The sequence below is a fragment of the Acipenser ruthenus genome, unplaced genomic scaffold (assembly GCF_902713425.1).
Source record: "Acipenser ruthenus unplaced genomic scaffold, fAciRut3.2 maternal haplotype, whole genome shotgun sequence".
NCBI classification, from domain to species: domain Eukaryota; kingdom Metazoa; phylum Chordata; class Actinopteri; order Acipenseriformes; family Acipenseridae; genus Acipenser; species Acipenser ruthenus.
Genome location: NW_026707570.1, coordinates 1 through 24,346, shown reverse-complemented (window position 1 = coordinate 24,346; position 24,346 = coordinate 1). Strand labels below are relative to the sequence as shown.

General features: G+C 36.8%; 3 protein-coding genes across 4 annotated transcripts; 2 read left to right on the top strand and 1 right to left on the bottom strand.

Moving 5' to 3' along the window:
* Nucleotides 1-496: 496 nt before the first annotated feature.
* Nucleotides 497-5,996, top strand: LOC131727761 (cysteine and glycine-rich protein 3-like). The gene is made up of 6 exons (XM_059019038.1): nt 497-606; nt 2,098-2,230; nt 3,179-3,347; nt 3,818-3,947; nt 4,645-4,738; nt 5,241-5,996. The coding sequence occupies exons 2-6, from the start codon at nt 2,119-2,121 to the stop codon at nt 5,312-5,314; spliced, it is 579 nt and encodes a 192-aa protein (XP_058875021.1). The 5' UTR covers nt 497-606; nt 2,098-2,118; the 3' UTR covers nt 5,315-5,996.
* A 746-nt stretch (nt 5,997-6,742) lies between these two features.
* Nucleotides 6,743-18,043, bottom strand: LOC117434652 (putative palmitoyltransferase ZDHHC13). Its single transcript, XM_034057248.3, has 17 exons — nt 17,260-18,043; nt 16,431-16,618; nt 16,143-16,265; nt 15,742-15,819; nt 15,109-15,253; nt 14,861-14,925; nt 14,061-14,223; nt 13,637-13,762; nt 12,764-12,897; nt 11,821-11,921; nt 10,231-10,355; nt 9,852-9,914; nt 9,569-9,662; nt 9,210-9,293; nt 8,526-8,683; nt 7,951-8,048; nt 6,743-7,700 (listed from the first exon to the last, which is right to left on the bottom strand). The coding sequence occupies exons 1-17, from the start codon at nt 17,281-17,283 to the stop codon at nt 7,556-7,558; spliced, it is 1,914 nt and encodes a 637-aa protein (XP_033913139.3). The 5' UTR covers nt 17,284-18,043; the 3' UTR covers nt 6,743-7,555.
* Nucleotides 18,044-19,066: 1,023 nt separating this feature from the next.
* On the top strand, nt 19,067-24,248 carry LOC117435023 (L-lactate dehydrogenase A chain-like). Of its 2 annotated transcripts, XM_034057872.3 has the most exons (9): nt 19,067-19,247; nt 19,546-19,587; nt 20,011-20,166; nt 20,680-20,794; nt 21,993-22,166; nt 22,672-22,845; nt 23,135-23,252; nt 23,506-23,629; nt 24,079-24,248. In XM_034057872.3, exons 3-9 carry the CDS (start codon nt 20,038-20,040, stop codon nt 24,241-24,243), a joined length of 999 nt encoding a protein of 332 aa, XP_033913763.3. In that variant the 5' UTR covers nt 19,067-19,247; nt 19,546-19,587; nt 20,011-20,037; the 3' UTR covers nt 24,244-24,248. The 2 variants fall into 2 exon arrangements, with proteins under 2 accessions (XP_033913763.3, XP_033913762.3); XM_034057871.3 differs by lacking the exon at nt 19,546-19,587 and having other exon boundaries at nt 19,069-19,247.
* The last annotated feature ends 98 nt before the right edge of the window (nt 24,249-24,346 follow it).

The window sequence follows — 24,346 nt, the reverse complement described above, 5'->3', positions numbered from 1 at the left end:
AATACAAACCCAAAACAAGGTGCTTTTAAGTGAAAATGTGTACTTCAGAGTAGGCTAATGCGGCACACAAGAGGCCTGCTAACATCATTAGTGTCACATGATTGAATCGTAACTGATGGTTTTACTTTATATGAATATTTTACTTTGTATAAATTCTGTTGTACCACCTGCTCAACAGACCAAAGACTTATAGATACCATCAATTGCATCAATGCAACATTATTTAAAATATGCAGGAAAGAAAACAGGATTATGAAGAAAATTGACAGCTGACCACTGATGACATTTCATGTTTGCAAAAATATACATCATACAATATTTAGGTTAAGTGCAGGTGCACAGAGACACCAGTTAAAGTAACACATGGTTACGTTGATTTAAATTTGCCAGGCCCTAGACAACAGCGCTGTTACTTTTATTAGACACAGGCTTTATCTCACAAGTTATTTTGGGAAGATTGCTTAATTTTGACACTCGTACCCATTGCGCTACTAATGAAGGGGGTCCAGTATATAAAGCAGTCCGGTTTGAGATCATTCTCATTTCAGTCTCACAAAGAGAGATCTGGAATCCGCATTGGAATTAACAAGGGTAGCTGAAGTCTTGGTATGTAGTGTGTGAACATATTTAGGCAAACCATTCCTAAAACCTAGTTAAGTGTATTTGTTAGCCTACATTATTGTATGTTTATGTTGTGAGTTTAACACTTAATGTAAATATGTTTTATACAGTTTATTTACAGTATGCTACTAACATTATATCCATGTTTACAACTCTTCTTTCTTAACACGATCATTTATTTACATTTTTTTCCTCCATCAAGCCGAGTGCTATGAAACACTTCCAGTCACAGTTAATCTGTGAATCCAGCATGAGTGTCACTTTAAATATGATTGATTGATTCATTTACGTGTGTTTTTTTTCTTTCACATGCCTCTGGCTAATGCATTTATTGTGCATGTCTGATACATTAGATTATGTCAAAATGTGTCTTAATTGAAAACCCAAGACTTTTTTTTTTTCTGGCAGTCAGTTACCTCAAAATATAGTCTAATGCATTCATTTTTTTAATAAGTTATTTATAGAATATAATAGCAATAAACATCATTTATTATACATGACTCACTGTATAATATATACTGTAGTTATAGTATTTAGATACCGGAGATATCAAACTGAGATTAATTGCTTATTTTAACTGACCTTGCTCAATAGAGTTAAACTAGTGTACACTAGTAAAGGGAGTGTAACATTTAGGAAACCTGTGGGAGATGATATGCCAGTTACAGTCTCCACCATTATTACATGAACTAAAAACTGAAGACTTATGATAGTTAACACTTCTACCTCCACATTAATGGCAGTTAGCACATTTCAGAATTTCAATTTGTATAGAAGGCTATGTTTGTTATGGGAAAGGGGGGTCTTTTTCTCTTTTTTTTATCAAATAACAGATAACTAAACAGCAGCACAGTGTGATACATATTGAATATATGATAAGTCACTTTAAAATTGTTGAAAGGGCATTATTGGCAGAACTTTATCAGCACATTACAATGGGCTTCATAAAGCCACTATTCTTAGACTCTTATCTGGGACATTTCAGACATTTGGGATGGCTTTGTCGCTGTAATCAATGGTGGCCTAAGGAACGCTTAGCCTGACAGTCACCTGATACCTTATCAAGCCTTTATAGGAAGGCTGTAACTGGTGCTGGTCAAACATTTGTAACAGCCTTTTTCATTCAGTTTAATTATCTATTATTGACCAAACATGACTTTCTACTTTATTCATAATACATCACAATATTTCATGATTTTAACCCACCTAAATTATTACAGTGAATATGAGTAGCTGTATATTCATTGAAGACAGGACTTGCCTTGAAGAAAACGCTACACATTAAAAACCAGCATGCCCATTTATTTGAATTACTGTAAGACTAAAGGGATATCACTCCCCAGAGCAGCTGAACACAGCCATGTGGATATTGTAACGCTATGCATATCATGAAAGAAGTGGCTGAACGGCATTTGTAGACTTTGCTAAGAAAGTGAATCCTATCTAAAGTATCAGGTCGGTACTTTTCCCTTCCAGCTGACCACTGCTTTTATAAAGATGTCTACCTGGGGAGGTGGAGTGAAGTGTGCTGCTTGTGAGAAGACTGTGTACCATGCAGAGGAAATGCAGTGCAATGGACGCAGTTTCCACAAAACATGCTTCATCTGCAGTGAGTGCTCTTCTGTGGTTTGGTAGGGTGCTAAACAAAAAGTAGAATGATAAGCTTAGGATTTGTATTAGCATGTGATAAAGATTTGTACTAGCATGTGAAAACATGTGCCCAAAATTATGACATTGTAAGATTGCATAAAGGTAGTTGGTGCATATATGGGATTTTTTTTTTTTTTTTTTTTTTGTTCAGCATTAAAATAGAAAATAATAAAAAGTATTTAAAAATAAAAATCCAAAATAAAGTTACAAGAATGTTTCTTGGTAAAGAAGACTTCAACTATAAGTTGATATTTCTTACTTTACAATATGGTAAACAAAACAATGGCTCATCAATAGCAGAAATTCAGTTTCCAATCTATCAGCAGTCATTTTCTTTAAACAATTAGCAAGAGACTTCATATCTGGACCTGAAAAAGCTCCTTTTGTGATGGGAGCAGTTGCTGTTAGCAGCTGACGGGTTTACAGCTTGTTCAACTAATTGCACAATCTGTTGGGGCAAATTTAAATTCTTTCCCCCAGACTGACAGAGAAACAGTGTGTCTCTTGTCAGGATTTCCCTCATTCTTGTATTCCCAAAGTATCTGATGGTTATCAGTAGGTTTCCAGCAGAACTGATAGAGAGTAACATCCTGGAATTTATAATACAGTTCTATTAAGAGTCTAAAGCTCCCTTCTATATAGGTGTACATCTACATGGCACAAAATAACATCAGGTTGATCATGCCAGTGTTATATACAATACAACAGTTATTTTATATTAATCATTTTAACCTGCAAATGTCTTTTTTTGGTTTTAGATTTTAGTTTAACCACTAAATCTGGTGTAGCTTTCACTTACTTTTCTGGGGGTTGAAATCATTAGCACATTACATTATTAAAACCATGAATTATTCTAGGTTTCTTGTTCCAGTATTCACATTATCTGTTGCTCTTCACTTTCTTCTAGTGGTCTGCAGGAAAGGGCTAGACAGCACTACGGTAGCAGCTCACGAGTCTGAAATATACTGCAAGACGTGCTATGGGAAGAAGTACGGTCCAAAGGGCTATGGCTATGGACAGGGTGCAGGAGCCCTAAGCTCGGACACAGGGGAGCAGCTAGGGGTTGAACCACAGCAGTGAGTGGAGTAAAACATCAGGAATATCAACTGATGAAAAGGGTTTGCTGCTTGTTGAAGTTAAAAGTTGCATAATTTGGTCTAGTATTGTGTAACAAATGCCTTGCAGGTAGTGAAATGAAGAGCATATTGTAAAGGTTGTGATATGGTGTGTAACACTTAAAACATGTTAAATCCTCAGGAATTCATGAGAAGAAAAAGACTTAATTCCAGGGTCCAATTCATGAAAATTAACAGAAGTGTAATAATGTATCGACTAAATTTTAGTATTGTTAAAACATTTAGCAATTGAAAAAAAAAAAAAAAGTCTTGACATAACATAAAGTTTGCTAAATTTTAATAAACGAATAACACGTTGAACATTGTACCTACTGGCTGCTGATGTATAGTGTTTGTTTAAGAATATTGTTAATATAATGTTATTTTTGTTTGTTTGTTTGTTTGTTTGTTTGTTTGTTTGTTTACACAAGATCAAAGCCTCACCGCCCAGCAACGAATTCCAACTCTAACAAATTTGCTCAGAAGTTTGGTGGTGCAGAGAAGTGCTCTCGGTGTTCCAAATCTGTCTATGCTGCAGAAAAGATGATGGGAGGGGGGAAGGTATGTGAGGACTTTAAAGGGTTAAGTTTGCTTGCTCAGCTATGACTTCTAAAAAGACACTTCATGTTCATAAATTAGGAGATATTCATTGTCACAAAACATACACAAGCTATATAGCACGAGCCTGTATTACATTGAAACATCTGAACAAATACACAAATCTATTCTCATTTATATGTAAATGTCACATTTAATATTCCAGTTCAAACTCAAAGGCTCTTTAATTACTTGCAAAATATTCTTTCCCAATTAATCTGTCCCAGCTGGAAAACATATTGGGTAAGATTCTTAAACGACTTCCATTTGTAGCATAAGAATTAACCTCTTTTCAAGAGGAATTGCCATTTACAGTATTGCTGGGTTTGTCCCGCTCCTGCTATCTGATGTGCCCTGTTCTTACAGGATTGGGAGCACATCTTTCCAAAGCACATTGACAAAGCTAACCAGATAAAGAGCACTGCAGCAAATTCAGGAACACGTCTTAAGATCCGGAGAATTCATTTTTTTATCTGCTCTGTTTAGCACCCAAGATATACTGCTGAGCACTAAACCTGGTCGATTTGTTCAGGGTGACAAAACCTGTACGACAGCATGTTCCATTTACACGGATAATCAAATAAAGAATAGCATAATGTACTGACCAAAACTGCGATTAAAACAGATTTTTTTTTTTATTATTTTTTTAAAATCTCTTCAGCCTTGGCATAAGACATGCTTTCGGTGTGCCCTCTGTGGGAAAAGCCTGGAATCGACAACAGTGACTGATAAAGATGGAGAAATCTACTGTAAAGGTCAAACAAAAACATTTAGTTATCTAAAAAATGATAACAGAATTGAACATGTTCATTAGATCAAGTTTTTTTTTTTTTTTTTTTTTAACTGTTTATTTGAACTCTATGGGGTAGTAGAAGGTAAATTTGCCCTGTCAAAACACTGAAAAAACCCAACAACATTATTAAGTATAGCAAAGTTAACACAGTGGGGTAGATGTGGCAAGTGCTACATTTCAGGCATATTTTTGGAGAGGATCACAATTCTTTCAACGAAAAATAAATAAATAAGAGATTTATCTAATTTAAATTCTTTACCCTGCAATGCCGTTGTTTTTCATGCCAGTTTTATACCATTAACAATTTTTTTTTTTTTCTCATAAAATCTGCCTTTGGGCTCGCTTACCTTAACTGAAATCCTATGCCAAAGAACAGCCTAATGAAGATAGCTTCAAAAACAATTGGCATGGATGCAGTTTAGTACAGATGGTACTAACCTTTTCATGTTTTCTTATTTTTCTAGTTTGTTATGCAAAGAACTTCGGTCCGAAAGGAATGGGTCTTGGAAATCTGGGATGTGCTGAACAGCAAGAGTAAACTGTCATAAACATTTAGAAACATTTGCATCCCCCCCCACCCCCCCTTCAATTTAAAAATGTAAATGTTATTGTATCTCCTTATTATCACACTACTGACTTAAATAACTACTTTGTTTTTACTTTTGATTAAAGGCAGTGAAATGCAATGTTTGTCAGATATATGTATTTCTTTTTGTTCCACAACAAGGTAATGCTTCTAATCTTTTACAGTATATAATTAGATATACACCAATCGTCAATTTTATGATTGTTCCTTTATTCTGTTGAGTTTTAGTTTAGTTTGGCTTTGTTATATAAAGTTCAATTATATTGGAATTATTTTCAAACTCTAAAATTGCAAAGCCTGATTATTATAATGGTGATGATTAAATAACAGCTCAAATAAGGGAACATTGTTATTCCAATTCCAGACACGCCCACATCAGAAACATACTTCATAAGTGTTGATTTAATTAGATTTTTTTATTTGTGGATGTATTCATTTAAACTGGGTAATTCACCTAGTACTGTGGACCTCGTGTCTCATTATTCAGATTTGATCTGCTTGCTTAAAGAAGCATGAATAACAATTAATCAACATTCTGCATTGGAGCGAACTGCATAATGCAAACCAAGATATTGATTTGTGTTTATCCAAGGTTACTAAATAAAATAATGTTACTGTGCTTAAAACAGCAGAACACAAACTTTATCCTTTGTTTTATAAACCAAAAGTTCTAAGTGTATAAGTAGCTAGTACAAAACAGTGTAACAAAAATAGCACAAATTAAGAAAGCCACAAGGTAAAACTAAGTCAACTAGATGGTTATTTCTTCAGTGCTTTTTATGTATCCAAAGATTGTGCTTGTAGTCTAGGCCTTGACCCAATTCATCTCAGCAGTGTGGAGTAGTGGTTAGGGCTCTGGACTCTTGACCGGAGGGTTGTGGGTTCAATCCCCAGTGGGGACACTGCTGCTGTACCCTTGAGCAAGGTACTTTACCTAGATTGCTCCAGTAAAAACCCAGCTGTAAAATGGGTAATTGTATGTAAAAATAATGTGATATCTTGTAACAATTGTAAGTCGCCCTGGATAAGGGCGTCTGCTAAGAAAAAAAAAATAAATAATAATAATCTCTCATACTGGATTAGGAACACTGAGCAAGGGTCTATTACTTTAAGATCATAAGAAAGGTTACAAACGAGAGGAGGCCATTCAGCCCATCTTGCTCGTTTGGTTGTTAGTAGCTTATTGATCCCAGAATCTCATCAAGCAGCTTCTTGAAGGATCCCAGGGTGTCAGCTTCAACAACATTACTGGGGTGGTTCCAGACCCTCACAATTCTCTGTGTAAAAAGTGCCTCCTATTTTCTGTTCTGAATGCCCCTTTATCTAATCTCCATTTGTGACCCCTTTCTAAGGTCCAAATACACAGAAAACACAATGCAGAACATGGAACCATTAGAAGGTTTTAATGTCTTAATTTTTTCAAAAATTTAGTAAAATATAAAATGTACAGAAAACAGTTCACATTGAACAGGCAAAATATTTAACGTCAAAAGTTATCCAAACAGATTCTAACAGCACAAACCATAGGCATATCTATATTGCAAAGAATATTGTACAGACTGCACTATACGCCTCAATAAAGGTAAGGTAAAAGTACTGGGACACAGGGGGTTCCAAACCAATGATGACTTGTGTATGTTTTATAAAATCTTGTTTTTATTGCAATCTGTTTTTTTATTTTTATTGTGCCCAATTATTTCTCCCCAATTTAGAAAGTCCAATAATTGTTTCCCTTCACTGGGCTCCTGCTAGCAGGGTTCACTGTAGCGCAATAAGGAGAAGCAGCCTGCCGGTTTTGCCTCCATTAACCACGGGAGTGCCAGTTCCAATGCGATGTCCCCTTCAAAATCCCCAGTGAAGACCGGCAACTCCACACAGCCAGGACGCGAACCTGCGCTGTATGACTCGCCCTGTACACCGTGCGGCTGTGCTTTTACCAGGTGAGCTATTGCAGACTTCTTTAACCTTAGACATTAGTGATCAAGAGCATGTTCAATCTTATTTTCACTAATCATACAAAAGCAGGAAACATATTCAGGGAATCATTCTCGTTAGTCTTAAATCATCGCAAGAGAACATATAACAACTGACAACATAAAAAAAAAATATATATATATATATATATATATGCAATGCAATTTTGATAGCTGTAATGTCTAGAATTTACAATCATTTACCAAACCAATAAACCTTTTACACTGCCTGCAAGTCACCAGGCACTGACTGTTGCGAGTGAACAGATACACTGTACTGCTGAGTCCAATCGACGATGTTTGGTTTAAACAGGCCAAAGCACCTCAACTGGAAGAAATTCACAATGTTCTTGAAACAACCCAAACTAATAAAACAAAAAGAAAAGAAACAAAATATTATTTAAAAACAGCACATAATAATAACAGCAATAATAAGAATTTAAAAATTATTACATTGTAAACTTCCCATTAAGTCCACAAACACACAGTATATTAACAGCTCTATAGTATTATTAGTGAAAGGAGACAGTATACTTGTGCTGTATAAAATAACACATTACTGCAGTTTTCGTTAATATATAAGTTTGTTAAGAATCAGTAAAGGCAAAGACTTACTTGTATGGGTTTTGCCTTATTGAAATTGCATGCCTGGACCTTTTTAAACGCTTCAAAAGATTTAATCTTTCAGTTACAGTCAAACCCAAGAAAGCAATCTGCAGATAAAATGATACACATGGTTTTACATTTCATTTAATCAGACTATTATTTTCATAAACTCCTTATCCAAGATGAATCCAGCATTGTTATATTTTAATAGAGAAGACCCTGGCTCACAACCTTACACTTAATTAGATGCAAAACATCCTTTGTCTCGAGATCCTACCACACAGCACGCTTACCTAAAGACTGCTTTATGACTTAAATAAAGGGTTCAACATTTTACTTTAATGAATGAATTTTCAAACATGCGTACTTCATAGATCCACCTTATATATACTCCTTTACCAATTACTTTTAAACATTTAAAATTGACCAATTTATAAAACCTATACATTTTTTGTACCGTACTATCTTAAAAAAAGAAATAATGTAGCATAAATACAATACAACAAAAATAAATATAATTGAGTTCAATAAAAAGCTATACAACAATACACAATAGTGTTTTTTTTTTTTTTGTGAGCACTCACGTGATACAGCTGTGTCAATAGCAGGAGAGAAGACCATGAGGTATGGATGAAAACTACAACGAATACAAGCATCACCCAGGGAGAACAGCAAACGATCTGAGACACAAATCCCCACACGCCATCCTCCTGATAGTTAGTAGGGCAGTGAGATGACCAATCTGTAAAACAAGTATTACAGTAGTTTGCCCCTGGGCACATTTGTCAGGTGATAAGAGAACATGCCTTTATATCTGGGGACAAGAGCTTTTGCATGTTTTGCAAACTCATTACAGTAGCTCATTTCGAGACCATAAAAGGGAATTGGATAAGGACTGCAGGCCGTGGAAAATGGGAGCCAACATACAGCTATTAAAAAGCATTTGGTCCGGTTTCTCATTTAGTTTGTCCATATTTTGTTCTATATATACACTTACAAACTGGTACACCAGTGTATCTAGACATTCCTAAGCTTTTCTGCAGCGTATTAAGAAACCTGTAAGAACCACCCTGGCAGAAGTTTTGGGAATATAACCAAATACATAGCCCTACAAAAGCTATCAGTTTGCATGTATTTTCTGTCACCGATAACCTGGTTGTAGAATCGCACACACAGGTCCTGTCACTGTTGGCTGTTAATCCGTTTACTAGATGAATGGGACACCTTTATATTTTATAGAAGCTCTCCCCATAAAATGAAATACTTACACGCAATGGTCCCATAGAACATCCACCCTCCAACAAGCGAGAGGAAAAACACAAATCCGAAAAAATAGCGATGATTTCCAGCACCTGAACAAGAACATTAAAACAGCATGTTACTTTTCTTTTTTTTTCTCAGCAGTCAGCAACACACCGAAGTGATTAGAAAACGTGTACATTTAGAGTGAAACTTATCATAAAACACACAGTCCTCCTGAAATGAGGCCAGTAACCCACTGCGCTAACCCCCCACTACATAATGATTTATCTTACATTTATTTTTTGCCCACATACTAATATAATATCTAGATTTTGTCTCCTTCATCCTTCACAAACTGACTAAAAATCGTGATCATCATAGTTACCTATACAGCCATTAATCCACAGAGAGTGATGGTCATGTCGTGCCACACAGCTGTCACATGCAAAACAATGCTTTGATCTCATAGGCTTGTGCACCTGGAAGTAAAAAAATATATTGATAGGATGGTATTTTTCTGCAACGGACATTTCAGAAAGCACAACCGAGTAGGTTTCTGTAAGTTTCAAAATATGGTTTTATACACGTGTGTTGTCAAATCGTTTTGTTTTTTTTGTAAAGGGTTGGACTGATAGTAATTATTATTATTTTTTTTTTACTTCACTTACAAGACATGAGCTGCAAAAGATACCCAGTTCTAGGCAGCCTGCCTCTGCAAGAGTGATAACGTTCTATAAAACAAAAAAAAGGAAAAAACAAGCAGTGGTTGATCAGAAGGTGTCACTGGCATATCTGTACAAAGCAGCTATTATTACAAAACATAAAATCAAGGACTATTTAAAAGGATCATCTCATTCTGGAATTCCCAGCAGCTTTAAGAAAAGTCTATTTGGTTGTATGTAAGGATCCTGTAAAATGAAACACACTTTAAAATGAACTAAATGCCAGTTTGCAAAGTTTAAAATGCTCGCATATAACCATGTAGGTTCCCAATATTACCGTTACTCTATGCAAACAGAAATTACTGTAGAAAACCCAATAATATACCTCTTTCTTATCTTCTTCTGTGGCTCGGATGTACCCAGGGTCTGTTCTCCAGCTTTTGTAATAGAAATACAGGAGTCCTGTAAGATTGACGGTAAAGGGGATCTGGAAAATTGGCTCAGACAGATGTGATCTCCATGTTAAGGAATTTACAGTGTGTTTGATTATCTTTAAAATACCGAACGTACAAGAGATACTACCTCAAAATACTATAGGGCAGAGCAATGGTTTGGATATTTAAAGCAGCTGACAGACTTCCACATGAGCCATATTCTGTAGTCTCAGAATATTACGGGTTTGTGTTTATGACTTAAACGGAAGGACTACAGAATATTAAAAAAAAAAACTTACCCAGAGCAGTCTTTCTACTCTATCACAGCTTCCTTTAAGATACTTTTAATTAATTAGAAAAGCAGCATTCTTACTTAAATTAGAACCGGAAATCTTAATATGAGACAGGTAAAATATTTTAATTTTAATGTTATTTATAGTGAGTCAACTATCTACAATATAGTCAGCTACGAGACATCGACACATATAGTATATATTACAGTACACATAAGCTAACGGGACATGCCAATTATACATATTAATATACAACCTCATCCGGTAAAACAGCTTTTACAAGTAATCCTACTAAGTAATGTCTTGTAAAACAGTTTGCTTTCTGGAACATACTATATTCTTGGTTTGATGACTATATAACTGCCAGCGTTCAAAAATGAAGTGTCACATCAATAGAACTCCCATGCTGCTAACATTTCCATTATCTGTAATTCCCCAAAGCCAAGCTATCTTTAATTATTATTCACTGTGAAAGTTAATTAAAAAGCAAGTTTCTGTAGCCCGTTTTAATATGAAAGAGTATCAGACCAGATAACATAAAATAAACATCATGAGCAGTGCTGAAGTGGCCTGACTTGTTTAAAAAACAAAATGATGTCAAGAGGGGATAAATATTATCAAATAAAAACCCTGTTCCATGACTTTGAGAGGCCAGCACTGAATATGAAGAATGTAAAGTCATTCTGTCTCAAAAAAACCCTTGTTACAATATTGCTGAAAACAACAAGCTGAAAATATGAATTTAAATTATAATAATTTCTTAACCATTTAGGATTTTGTTAATTATGATCAAGTCAATATAATTATGATCAACTTTATATTACAAAGGCGAAAATAATTTCAAACAAAATCATTTTAATAAAAGGAATCAGTATGGGTGGGGAAAAAAAAATATTTATTTTACTTATATGCCCAAGGCAAGTCTTTGATGGTTTCAGTTCAATCCACAATGGGATTTCAGTTGCTATGGGGATTTCAATGAAACTGACATTTCAAGTACTTTCCATTTATATCTGAAAGAAATATGGATGTCTTTAAAAAAACACACTCAAAAGCACTGTAACGCATGTTAAACGTGTAGGCTATATGTTCCATGATACTATTTGATTTACTGGACCAACATAATGTTGGCATGTTCTTTAAAGTTTAATAAAACACATTCCTGACAACAAATCATTTCAGTGTTAGATCTGCCGCTGTTAAGATCACTAAATTTACTGATGCTTTTCAAACACAGTAAAAGGATATCTTGCAGGAACAAAACGAACCAAGTCACAAACATCCAGAACAGCGAGGCCAGAAGAAGAGCTGCAGGCAAGAAGGACTGGACCTGAGATCCCATGAAGCGCCTGTGAACAGACACCAGGTACTGTATTCACTGCTTATTACACACGCCATCAAACACCTGCTGTAGCAATGCCATGCAGATCAAGACATGCCATGGTGACACTTACATTATTCCCATACCTAATGCATGCCACTGACGGGATAAGAATGTAGGTTACTTTTCAGCAGTTTTACACTCTCCTCACACACATTTAAATCATCTTTTACCCTGTTCTTATTGTATTTACTCACAATATATAAAGAAAACCTTCACAGCTTCGTCTATGAAAACATTCACTAGCTGGTTTCAGTACGAGAATTCAGTTATACACTGCCCCCTTGTGGTCACTTTCTTTAATGTTTACCAACTGAATGAGAAAGTTGACTAGGAAACAAAGGGAGTGACCCTTTTTGATTTTTGCTGGTAATCACTTTGCTTTATTGTTCACTACACAAACGTGATATTAGATCTCAGGCAGGGCAGAATCTATTTAAATTTACTAGTCATACATGCTTTAAATGTAGGTTACTATGCAAGTACACCTGCTGAACTGAAAAGCCAATTCACAATTAATCAAAATAAAGTACAATCAATCTTGTATTAATGACAAACTGAAAAAGAAGATTAGACAGTATTTTACATTCAATCTGTTTTCAGGCTGAAATCAAAAATTGAAAAATGCCCTCATCAGTGAACTACTGAAAATTGTAAATGAAAATTACAACTGTTTTGCTGAAAACCCACATTTGGCTGGAAGGCAAACTTCTCTCACAACCTTTTGCATTATTCACATAAGCATGGCATGTACTGTATGAATACACAAATACAAGCAGATGCTAGCCCAAACAACAACCCTTTACTAACCTTGTAACAAGATGGATTACCGCATACATACAGGCAAAGAGAGTTCCTTTAAGTAACCAAGATTCTGAATTCATGTCAGCTATGAATCCTATTCCCCACAGCACACAAATGCAAAACAGCAAGACCAAATGGAACTGCAGGTTATAAAACAAATTAAAAAACAGACAGAAGTGAATGATCCTTAATTATAAACAACCGTATTTTATCTGGTTTTCATGCCTTCCTTAATCTCCAACAGTGGTTTAACAAAGCAGAAAAAAGGCAATGGGAAAGATAACTCCACTCAAAGTATGACTATTAACGCTATTAAGTGCAAGGCTGACTCATTATTGACGAATGTAGAAGAATCGGAATGATCCAAAGAAAGTCCAGGCAACTTTATCCTTTACCAGCCCAACAGCCATCTGTGATTAACACCTTTGTGAAATAATAATGAAAGGAAGGCTCTTTATGAATGGGAACTGGCTAATGCTCAGTGACAGAATAGCATGCAGGGAACACCATATCTAGGTCACACCAATTTATATTAAGAACATCAAAGCTATTTAAAAATACTAAATTATTTAACAGGTTGATAGGACTGCTGGTTGTTGAACCCAATAAAATAAAAAAAAACAAATCCTGCAGCAAAAACAGAAAGGTGTTAGATTTCAGTTGACTTTATGACCGAGCATTTATGCTGTAATATACACTGAAAAATAGTACATACATTATAAAGTATATATATATTTTTTTCTGTTAGGATAACAAACCAAAACAGTAACTGCTCGAAAAGACTATTAGTCCTGATTTGTTGTATGCATTTGTCAAACACTGCAAGTGCCTGTATTGCTTATGTTTAGTCTCATTTGTACTCCTCAATGATGAACCTACCTTGTATCTTTGCAATCTCCTGAAAAACATCATGTTGGCGTTGCTTCTCTCATGTTTCACTTGTGTTAGCATGTGAATCAGTGCAGGGTTCCTAACCTGATGAGCAAGATCAAGAGGAGTCTCTCCCTAAATTTAAAATGGTTCACATTATTCCAGGGTCACATACCAAATACCACATAACTGAGTAATGCTCCCACGTTAAAACTCATGAACACCGACCTCTTTCCACTGTATTATTATTAAAAAAACACAATGCAAATGAACACACAGCTGTTTACGATTGAATCTTAATTACCCATCATTGCAAAAAGGTGAAATTGTTTTAACATTCAGTCACATTGAGGGCATGAAACATGTGTCTAAAGCAATGCTGATTCTCCCTGTATGATTACATGAGTATGACTGTGAGCAAATCACGCCTCACCTTTGCATTCTGGGCATCCACATCAGCTCCTGCTTCCAATAGAAAATGAGCTGCATTGCCATTGCCTGACATCACTGCCCAGTGCAGAGGGGTGTTTTTGTGTACCTTGTCCACGGCACTGACCGAAGCATTAAACTTAAGGAGAAAGTGAGCAGGCTCAGGTCTACAAATATTGGGGGGGGGGGGGAAACAAGAACAGTATAGATGAAGGCAGAGCCAATGCTGAAAGTTGATAATGCACAGGGCTTCTCAAGAAACAGAAACTAAAAGGCACACCGTGGTAAAATAACACATCCTTGCGAGCAAAAATCTTAATGTGATTACGATCATCACTAAAGGCAAGGTCAATTTGATTTATTAATCAAAAAAGGTACTGTTGTTTTTAGATTTGCAGGTTTTAATTTGTAAATTAAGACAATTGTACTCTGATACACTTGGTTCCTGATCACAGTGTTGACTAGACTGACATAACTTCACCCTGTGGACAGTGCCTCTAATAAAAAACACATTAATTCAATGCTTCAGTCTTGGTTGAATTGCTCAGGCTAGATAGATCCCTCATATCTGAATGGTCTTTCCTAATGTGACCTTAATGTCAGAGCAGAAGACAAATATGCACCAAGGTGTTCAAGGTGTGCATGCCGCAATGAATCTTACCAAGCACATTAAAAAATAAGAAGATTTGCTCTTAATGTAGAATATGTAATTATGTTTTATCACATACCGTACTGGTTCCACAGAGAGATCGAACATCAACATACTATAAAACTACACTGAAATAAACAGAGATGAATAATTACCCAACGATTTTCTGAGCTGCTAACATCAAAGGTGTCTGTCCATTTATATCTGGCATATCTACATCCTGCAGACATATAAAATGCAACCATTTATACACAATAAGACATAAGATTATTTACATATGGAAATCTGGATTGTAATATTTATTAAATTAATTACAAAAAACAAATAAACAAACAAAAAAACCTTTACTGATATTTTTACTCAACAATAATTCAGCAATAAACTCTTCATAACAAATTCCTACCTGCCCTTTTGCAAGAAGATAAGCTATAATGGGCATGTGCTGGAACAGGACTGCCAGGTGAATACTGCTAAACCCTTCTCCATCTACCAGTGCAAGGTCTGCTCTGTATTTCAACAGCACGACCACTGTGGATAAATGACCCTGCCTAAAGAAAAAACATGCATTAAAACCAAAGAGCAAAACAGTACCAGGAATGGATCTGATTCGCTGGACAGCTCATTGTTAATTGCTGATCGGACAGCTATCCTCACATGTCAATGTTTGCTAAAGATGTTGTGTGTTAACAATGCCCTATTTCATTGAAATGATTGGATCATTAAGTAGAAGGGGCCAGCACTACACCTGAATGTTACGGTTACGACAAGCGTCAGAAAAATGATTATTGCATAGCAGTTTGACCCATTCCAGGTTTTACTATGAGCTTCATTAGCCACACTGTATTGGTAACAAGCGTAGGTGTGTCTTTGTAAAATCAGAGTAAAACCAGGAATGGTTCAAACTGCTATGCAACATGAGTCTTGTTTCCATCCCTGAGGTAGTTTAACAACCTAAAAGCAGACAGAACCAATGGCAATGAGAACCTGAGCAATCCAAAGCAACCCCAAAGGGATGCACAAAAGGAATAATATTTACCTTACAGCCCAGTGAAGAGGAGTTGAATTTAAATCTCCACCCAGCTGGTCTATTATTGCACCTTTGGAAATGTAATACCTGCACAGCAACATGTGTAAGATTAACACAAACGACAAATATATATTGTTTATTTACATTTAACATAACAGATGATTTACCAATGAAAAAAAAAAGTACATAACCAATGTCTTTAAGAAATATCCCAGCACTGTCAAATACCTCATATACTTCTTGATAAATACTTGTTAGATGCAAAGAACAAATGCAATGTTTTAATTCAGATGTATCTGTTTGAAGAACACAGTATTTCCTCCTGCTTTTACTGTACTGCTAGTTAGTGTGGTTAAAGAAAAGCACTTGCTTGGTAAAAAGGCAATGCAACCATGACTTAAAACGCTTACTTGACCAGGTCCACTCTGTTGTTGATAGCTGCCCAGTGAAGGAGAGAAACATTTTCTTTGTCTGGATGTCGGACATCATAACCAGCTTCCACAAGCTCCTTACACCTTTCCAGGGCCCCATACCTTAAAAAAAAACAAAAAAAACAACACTGCTGTCCACACTACAATCCCACTCAACTGTGTTCTATCAATAAAAGCAAACAGTCTTGGGGTTTTTGTGCAACATTCTGATATCGACACCAAAGACATATTAATCTCACACTAACAACAGAAACAAAAAGAACTTACTGTGTAGCTTTTATAATGTCCCAGTTGCTTTGGTCATCTATGAACGAAAGGCTTTTGGGTTGTTGTGTGGGGTCATTTGTAAGTTGATCCATTTGTCCAGGATGTCCAAGGAATCCCTGTCTAAGCCCATGTCCATTCCCGTGCCTGTCTCCGTGCCCATGTCCGTGCCCATGTCCATGATGGCAGCACTATTTCAAGTAAATAACTATTAGTACAGTAATTACACAGCCAGGGGTGTAAATATAACAGCTGAGCTATCAGAATCATGATATTGTAAATCACCAGGCACTACACACATAGCAGATAACATGGATATTATTACATATATACCTGTATTTTGAATATGTGTGGGGAGGGGAGGGGGAAACATCTTAAGCGAATCGTTGGTTTATAGAATCGATATTTTATTGCAATGAAAAACAGCATCCTTTTGAAGTTCTTCCTATTCAAATCCTACCTCTTATTGAATCAACCTTCATGTGAAATGAAGGAATACATTCAAATGTTTTAACAGTGCCCATTATCCTGTGCTGCATTCTCCTAATAAAATACACCCATATGTTTAAGCCTTTTGGTTAACTGTCAAAATAGGAACTGGTAGCGTATTATACAGGCTAAATCGTTGGACTAGCGGCCAATCGATGAAAATTAAAAGAAAGAAAAACTCGGGCAAATGTGTGTGTGTTTTTCAGTATTGGATTACACTAAATTGTACAAAAAAGCTGCAACACACCCACCCAGCACACCGCTTGGTAGCGATGACAAACAAAATATGAGTTCATAAATATGCCTACAATTTGTATGCATTAAACATTTACCGGTAACTTACTTGTTTGTCTTCTTTCCACTGCATGTTCCCGATGTGTGCCTGGCTCAGTTAAGCAGCGAAAACTGAAACACTTTCTTTTTTTTTTTACTTTAGTTTTTTTGCTCGCTCAAAAGCTTGACTTCCTGGATACTGCGCGCCGTGCCCTAATTCGTCATCCGCATTGCTTAAGCCCCGCCCATTAAGTTATTGTATTTTTTAGGCTCCGAAAATACATGTACTACTGGGACGCGCATGTCCAAGAAGCACTAGCAGAAATGCATTAGGTAGCAAAACAAACTAAACAGACATTCGTCCTGCTGCAATGGTCATTGATTTGAACTGAAATAGTCTCGTTATATTAGTAGCCATGACAATTGTGGTTGTGGATCCTAGACCCCTGACTTGTCTTTATTGTTTTGTGGATTACATTTAAAAATAAAGTTTCTGAACAACTGCACAACCCGATGATTCATCAAATAAAATAACAAATTATATATTTTTTTTAAAAAATCGTACTGCGAGTTTGATCACAACATCGTGCCAATTTAATAATAGCACAGTCCATTATTAGATTGGACGCCAAACAATTGAAATCATGATATCTTCGAGACCACATCTACTACCACTGCTTCAACCCAATCCGCCATTTATTTGGATTCATTTTTAAAAAAATGCAAAAATCACCTCGGCTGCTTTATATTTAAGTTTCAATAATTGTAGGTATTTTTGAACTCAGAGCACTGGTTCCAACGTTCACGTGGTGTGGTTGAACTTTGACAGCATTAGGAGCAGGTTGAAGGTTATACAAATATAACGCAACTAACTGCACCCTCTTCCATTACCGCGACAGTGTTCATTTGGCACAGGTCCAACATGAAAACCTAACCAAGGGTTGATGCTGGCTGAACCCCGGCAGATAAGCAGTTTGATTATTTTCACAGATATACGCAAAAATGATGTTTAACAAACAATAACTGTTTTGCTTTGCGTGGTTGTTGTTGATAATATACCTGTCTAATACAACAAACATGTGTGTTAAAACATTTATTTAATATTGCATATCACGACTTTAGTGCTGGAATGAATTGTATTAACTTTTTTTTTCTCTTGTTTTGTTCACGAGGATATATTTCATCGATACCCTTGATTGCATCTCAACTCAAGCTTGCATTTTTGATAACTTCACTGTGATCATTCGTTTGCACAACAGGGAGCAGCTGAATGCATGCCTGCCACAGGACTCCCCTGGGTCCTATACACTGCCAAGTACAGACGGGCATTGCAGTAACCACCCACCTGCCATGAGTTTTGTAGACATTAAATTAATTTTAATTAATTTTGTAGACATTCAACTAGCTTGAAACCTAAGTTTGACCACGGTAGAATGTCAGCTCGACCTGATTACATATGATAAATATTTGCATACTATTTTCTTAATGGTGGAAAAATCTGATTAATTAAAAATGACGAAAAAGACCTAAAACAGCAGAACGTAACAGATTTGAATGGACACTGCCATGCTTTCTAAGCGGAAGTTGTTTAGGCATGTGCGAGCAGCGCAGTGCGCTGTGTTTTTATCCGCGTACCTGAAACTAACATCGGCATTTGTGCAAGTTCAGCTAGTCTGTATCCTGCCTGCGTAAATACACTGACAAATAGCACATTCAAACTTAATGATGAACTGGGTGAAAGCCAGAACGCTTTTATGCTCTCAAATGTGATCCTGTACCTTTAAACGTCCTATATGAAGCAACAAGTAAAACAGATCTTGCGCAATCTGCTTTTAGTTTAATGTGAGCTTTTGGGAGGGACTTTAGTCTGCAGCACAAAGTGTAATACATGCCTCTGGGGAGTTCACTGGTGCGCAGTTACCAGCTTTTGGGGCGTGGTGTAGTTGCGAATCATAAAACAAAATATGTTCCTTTAGGTTTTTTCATTGACAAGAAAACACCGAACCACTGCCTCTACTTTCTGTGTAGTCCGATCGGCGATCGCTGAAAAAGACACTTGTGAGTATATTTATTAAAAACGACAGCGTTAAATATACATTGTTTAAAATCTGTTAGACATTTTTGTAACTTATGGTAAGTGTATTCTGTATATGTTTTAGGAAATATAATTGCGTTTGTGGTATCCGTTATTAATTATTCGACGTTTTCTGCCGTTGCATTTCCGTCTGCTAAGAAATAAATAATAATAATAATAATAATGATAATGATGATGATGATGATGTTGCTTTAAGGGCGAAAGTGTTGGCAGACATTTACCTGATAAAATGTCTACCGCTATCTCTCATTACCTTTGCAGCCGAATCAAATTGACTAGGTGGCATCCTGGCCTGGAATTGAGGTGAATAAATCAGGCACCACATAAATATGAATGCGTCAATACAATAAGGATTTGGGTGTTGGTGTCAGACCCTTAATTTGCTAATAAAATAGACTGATTTGAGGTTGCCCATTTTGTATCCTGTTTATCTTTCTCTCTCTCTCTCTCTCTCTCTCTCTCTCTCTCTCTCTCTCTCTCTCTCTCTCTCTATATATATATATATATATATATATATATATATATATATATATATATATATATATAGAATCTCCGTATATTCCAAATTAAAGGGAAGTACACAACCAAATGAAATCCAGCAAAGAAAATGGAGCCAGTGCTAATAAGAGAAAGAGAAAATAGATTTTAGAATATTGCTCAACACCTGTAAAACTCAACGTGGTGAATTTACAATTTTATTTATTTATTTATTTATGTTTGTTTTAGATTTTCAGGCAAAATATTTGCAACATCATGGCAACTGTAAAGGACAAACTGATCCAGGAAGTTAATCCTGGAGCGCCTACGGTGGCCAGGTCAAAGGTCACTATTGTAGGTGTGGGACAGGTGGGGATGGCCTGTGCGATCAGCATACTTCAGGCAGTAAGTTTGTAAAATAATCAAACTTGTGTTCTATAATCGTGCTAGGACCATCAAGCATCTTGAACATAAAGTGGCTATGTTGACCCGGGTAATGGAGTGTATGTTACACATCATTATTTGCCATTTTTATAGGTAATTTAGAGAATATCTTTGTTAAAGCTATAATTGTGTTTGAGTACATAGCCCTATTGTGCTTGGTTTATTGACTTGGATATAAGCCTGGGATATATATGTATACTGTGTGTGTGTATATGTACATACCAATATTCATGACAAATGAATAACCAGTATCTATTATAGCAGCAACACATTTTGAGATCGTTTCTTCATATTTTGTCCAATAGCTGTATTGTGGCTTCCAACTGCGTTTCAGAATTGATAAATGCATTGCTGCTGAGTACAAGCCCTTTAACTACAACATTTCAAACGTGATGGAATGATCTGTCTCGTGAATGGGAAAAGCTCAGTAAAACAAGCCGTCCAAAACTCTCTCTGTTCATCTTTATTTTGTAGAATATAGCTGATGATGTTACTTTGATTGATGTGATGGAAGACAAACTGAAGGGTGAAGTTATGGATTTGCAACATGGCAGCCTCTTTCTTAAGACTACTATCACAGCTGCTAAAGGTACGTTAGGGAAGAAAAAACATGTTTCAACTAGCAAGTAGTCCACACACTGACATTGATATGATATAAATATAGATAAAAAAAAAAAAAGCACGTTTCCTAGAAACTTGCCTTGCAAAACACTCAAAGGAAACCAAGCCTAGTGTTAAATCGGGTGGTGTTTGCCAGGAAGCTGAGTCAGTGATTCACCATACCTCAACTGTCTTGTGACACGTACACAACCTCTTATACTGCATTTATTATTATTATTTGTTTATTTAGCAGACGCCTTTATCCAAGGCGACTTACAGAGACTAGGGTGTGTGAACTATGCATCAGCTGCAGAGTCACTTACAACTACGTCTCACCCGAAAGACGGAGCACAAGGAGGTGAAGTGACTTGCTCAGGGTCACACAATGAGTCAGTGGCTGAGGTGGGATTTGAACCGGGGACCTCCTGGTTACAAGCCCTTTTCTTTAACCACTGGGCATGTGAATATTCCAGGTTTTTTACCCAAACACCTCTTCCATTTACAAACAAGCATTCAAGTGTTTTTGCATATATGAACTTTATGACCAAAATATGTATCAATTGGTGGAAGCAGAGTATAATGCTATTTGAATTATAGTAGTATCTAATTTGTGTTGGGAGAACAAATGGTTTTAAGTTCTCCCTGTTGTAGCACACACCTGTGTGCAGTATAAAGCACACCATAGTGTCCCATAGTACTTCACCTGCAAGTGGCATCTGTCTAGTGTAAAGGAAAATCAAATCTATGGCGTGATGCCTTGGTGGTAAAGGCTTTCCTACGCACACCATCCCCCTGGTGCAGACAAGGTCAATTACAGCAAGTGCAGAGTGCAAGGAAGATGAAAAGCGTGGAGTGGATAAAACATTTCTTAAGTGAACTTGATCACCCTAAAGCACAACAGCACGTGTTGTAATGTGCTATACTGAAAGGGTTTTATTATGAAACCTGCTTTTCACGTGAAAGCGTGCTTGAAAGTATGAGTAACAGGCAATATATTTTAAAGTCCCTTGGGTTGTCTTGTTTTGTGTGTGCTTTTTTTTTTCTTTTAGATTTTTGTATTTGCAGTTGTTGTGTGTTTTGTTGGAGAATACATTTTTCCAGGCCTAAAACTTTTACTTTACTGAGCTGATGAGACTCGAAGGTGTTAAGGTTGATTCTTTTAAAGGTCCGTGTTTTGTATTTTGCAGACTATTCAGATACAGCAAATTCCAAGTTGTGCATCATCACGGCTGGCGTTCGTCAAAAGGAAGGGGAGAGTCGCCTGAACCTGGTGCAGAGGAATGTTGAAGTGTTTAAGCACATCATCCCTAACCTGGCCAAGTACAGCCCAGATGCCATCCTCCTTGTTGTTTCCAATCCAGGTAAGTGACGATAACACACGGCCATTTAAGTGAGGTGAGGATGATCATTTTGTAAAGCTTAGCCATTTAAACAAATTACTTAAATGTTAAATGGGGAGAATTTAATTCACATTGGAAATCATTTTCATTAAAGGGTCTCTTCACTGTCTTTTGAACGGAGGAGATCCTCTGGGTATTTCATGTAAAGCAAATTGTTTAACTGTGGTGTTGTCTATTGGAGTAATTATAAATATAACTGCATCTTTTTTATCGCCCTACGATCTATGTATTGTATGAATCAGAAATTGTGATCAAGTAGCCCAGTAAACAATATAAAATAACTTGCTATTTTGATAAATATGCATGAGCACTAATGACTAAAGAGGTGTCTGCTTTCCAGATATAAAATTCTTTGGTTTAGGTTAGACTTCCTGTTTGTTTAATTTTATTGCTAAACGAATGAGGTACGGTAGGTGAAAACTGGGCTTCTCTTGAAAGTCTGTTGCCTTTCCTGTTGCTGCTGTAGTGGATATCCTGACCTACGTGGCTTGGAAGCTGAGTGGATTCCCCAGCCACCGCGTCCTGGGTAGCGGCACCAATCTGGACTCTGCCAGGTTCCGCTTCCTGATTGGGGAGAAACTGAAGATCAACTCCACCAGCGTCCATGGCTACATCATCGGGGAACATGGGGACTCGAGTGGTACGCGTGGTGTAGACGCAGTTTTCTTTTCTTTTGGTTGGTTCAGTGTCGCCAAAAGATTGTTTGATTAGCCTCGCCTGCTGTTGTGATAATTTTGAGCACACTGTAGACGTGTATCCAGGTTGTTTTTTCTTTTTTTCACAGCTCTGTGTGTGTGCATACAGCTTTCACTTTGTTTGACATGTGTATAAACACAAGTTAAATACAGGAGAATAATCAATCTTCTGTTATGTTTAGTCTTGGTGAGGTGTGAAAGGAACTCCGATTTTCAACTCTGTTTTGTCAATAGTCCCTGTCTGGAGTGGAACCAATGTGGCTGGAGTCAGTCTCCAGTCTCTGAACCCTAACCTGGATACAGGGAAGGACCCTGAAGAATGGAAAAACATTCACAAGCAAGTCGTGGAAAGGTATGGAGCTGCAAATAAAACTTTTTGGCCTGAGAATTACCAGATCATTACTGACCAAAACCAGTCTGCAGTCTTTGGTAATTGCTTCAGTTATGTGTTCATGCTTATTGCATGTTTCTGCTACACAGATCACTTTGCATGTCTAGAAGAGGTAGCTGCGATGTCTAATTAGGGTCTCTAGGGTGAATATAATATCCCCATACTGGGGTATTGGCTTGAATTGATAAATTCTTGTGTTTTCTGTCCTTCACAGTGCTTATGAAGTGATCAAGTTGAAGGGATACACCTCTTGGGCCATTGGGCTGAGTGTGTCTAGTCTTGCCCAGTCAATCTTGAAGAACCTCCGGATTGTCCACCCAGTATCCTACCTCATCAAGGTAGGGGAGTCCTCCACACAATTCAATATTTCTGCAATGGCAAGCGGGCTTGAACGCCAGTGTTTTAATCTTGTTGTGTTGCTGCTTACTGAAATATAAAGACTCGACTAGTTCATATTTTATGATTTTTAAATGTTAGTCCAAAACGAGGGAGTATTATGCCTCCCAGACACCCCTGCACACACATTTTTATAATGTTGCCCACCATAGGTGGTGCCTAGTTAGGTTGTTTAGGTGACTCATTTCAACCCAGTTCTGACAGTTAACTCTTTTAAGGTGCAAGGGACATGTGTCCCACAAATAATGCACCAAACCGGGCTTATAATGTACTGACAGGTTGGATCTGGTCATCCAAATTGTCCTCTTCCTCGTGATACTGGAGTTGCTCTAAAATGTATTAAATTTCTCCGTTCCTTGTGTACGCTATTTATTTATTTATTTTTTTAAAGGGCATGCATGGAATTAAAGAAGACGTTTTCTTGAGTCTGCCCTGTGTGCTGGGTTCGTCTGGGGTCTGTGGTGTCTTGAAACAGCCACTGAAAGAAAGTGAGACCACCCGCCTGAAGAAAAGCAGCGAAACCCTCTGGGCTGTCCAGAAAGAGCTCAAATTGTGAACGAACCGTGCAAAAGAAAGCTTGCTGCATAGTTTAGTGTTCGAGGCCGTGCTAAGTAAGGGCTTGTAAGCACAGCTCTAATTCTGTGCTTGTTAGATGCTGA

Bases quoted from the DNA above. Each gene is read 5' to 3' on its own strand.
- LOC131727761 (XM_059019038.1), top strand. From the start codon at position 2,119: ATGTCTACCTGGGGAGGTGGAGTGAAGTGTGCTGCTTGTGAGAAGACT. The intron at 3,348-3,817 runs GTGAGTGGAGTA...TGTTTACACAAG, and splicing joins CTAGGGGTTGAACCACAGCA to ATCAAAGCCTCACCGCCCAG. The intron at 4,739-5,240 runs GTCAAACAAAAA...TTATTTTTCTAG, and splicing joins TGGAGAAATCTACTGTAAAG to TTTGTTATGCAAAGAACTTC.
- LOC117435023 (XM_034057872.3), top strand. From the start codon at position 20,038: ATGGCAACTGTAAAGGACAAACTGATCCAGGAAGTTAATCCTGGAGCG. The intron at 20,795-21,992 runs GTACGTTAGGGA...TGTATTTTGCAG, and splicing joins TACTATCACAGCTGCTAAAG to ACTATTCAGATACAGCAAAT. The intron at 23,630-24,078 runs GTAGGGGAGTCC...ATTTTTTTAAAG, and splicing joins CAGTATCCTACCTCATCAAG to GGCATGCATGGAATTAAAGA.
- LOC117434652 (XM_034057248.3), bottom strand. From the start codon at position 17,283: ATGCAGTGGAAAGAAGACAAACAA. The intron at 11,922-12,763 runs GTTAGTAAAGGG...GTCTGTTCACAG, and splicing joins GTAATCCATCTTGTTACAAG to GCGCTTCATGGGATCTCAGG. The intron at 9,915-10,230 runs GTATATTATTGG...TTTGTTTTATAG, and splicing joins CAGAAGAAGATAAGAAAGAG to AACGTTATCACTCTTGCAGA.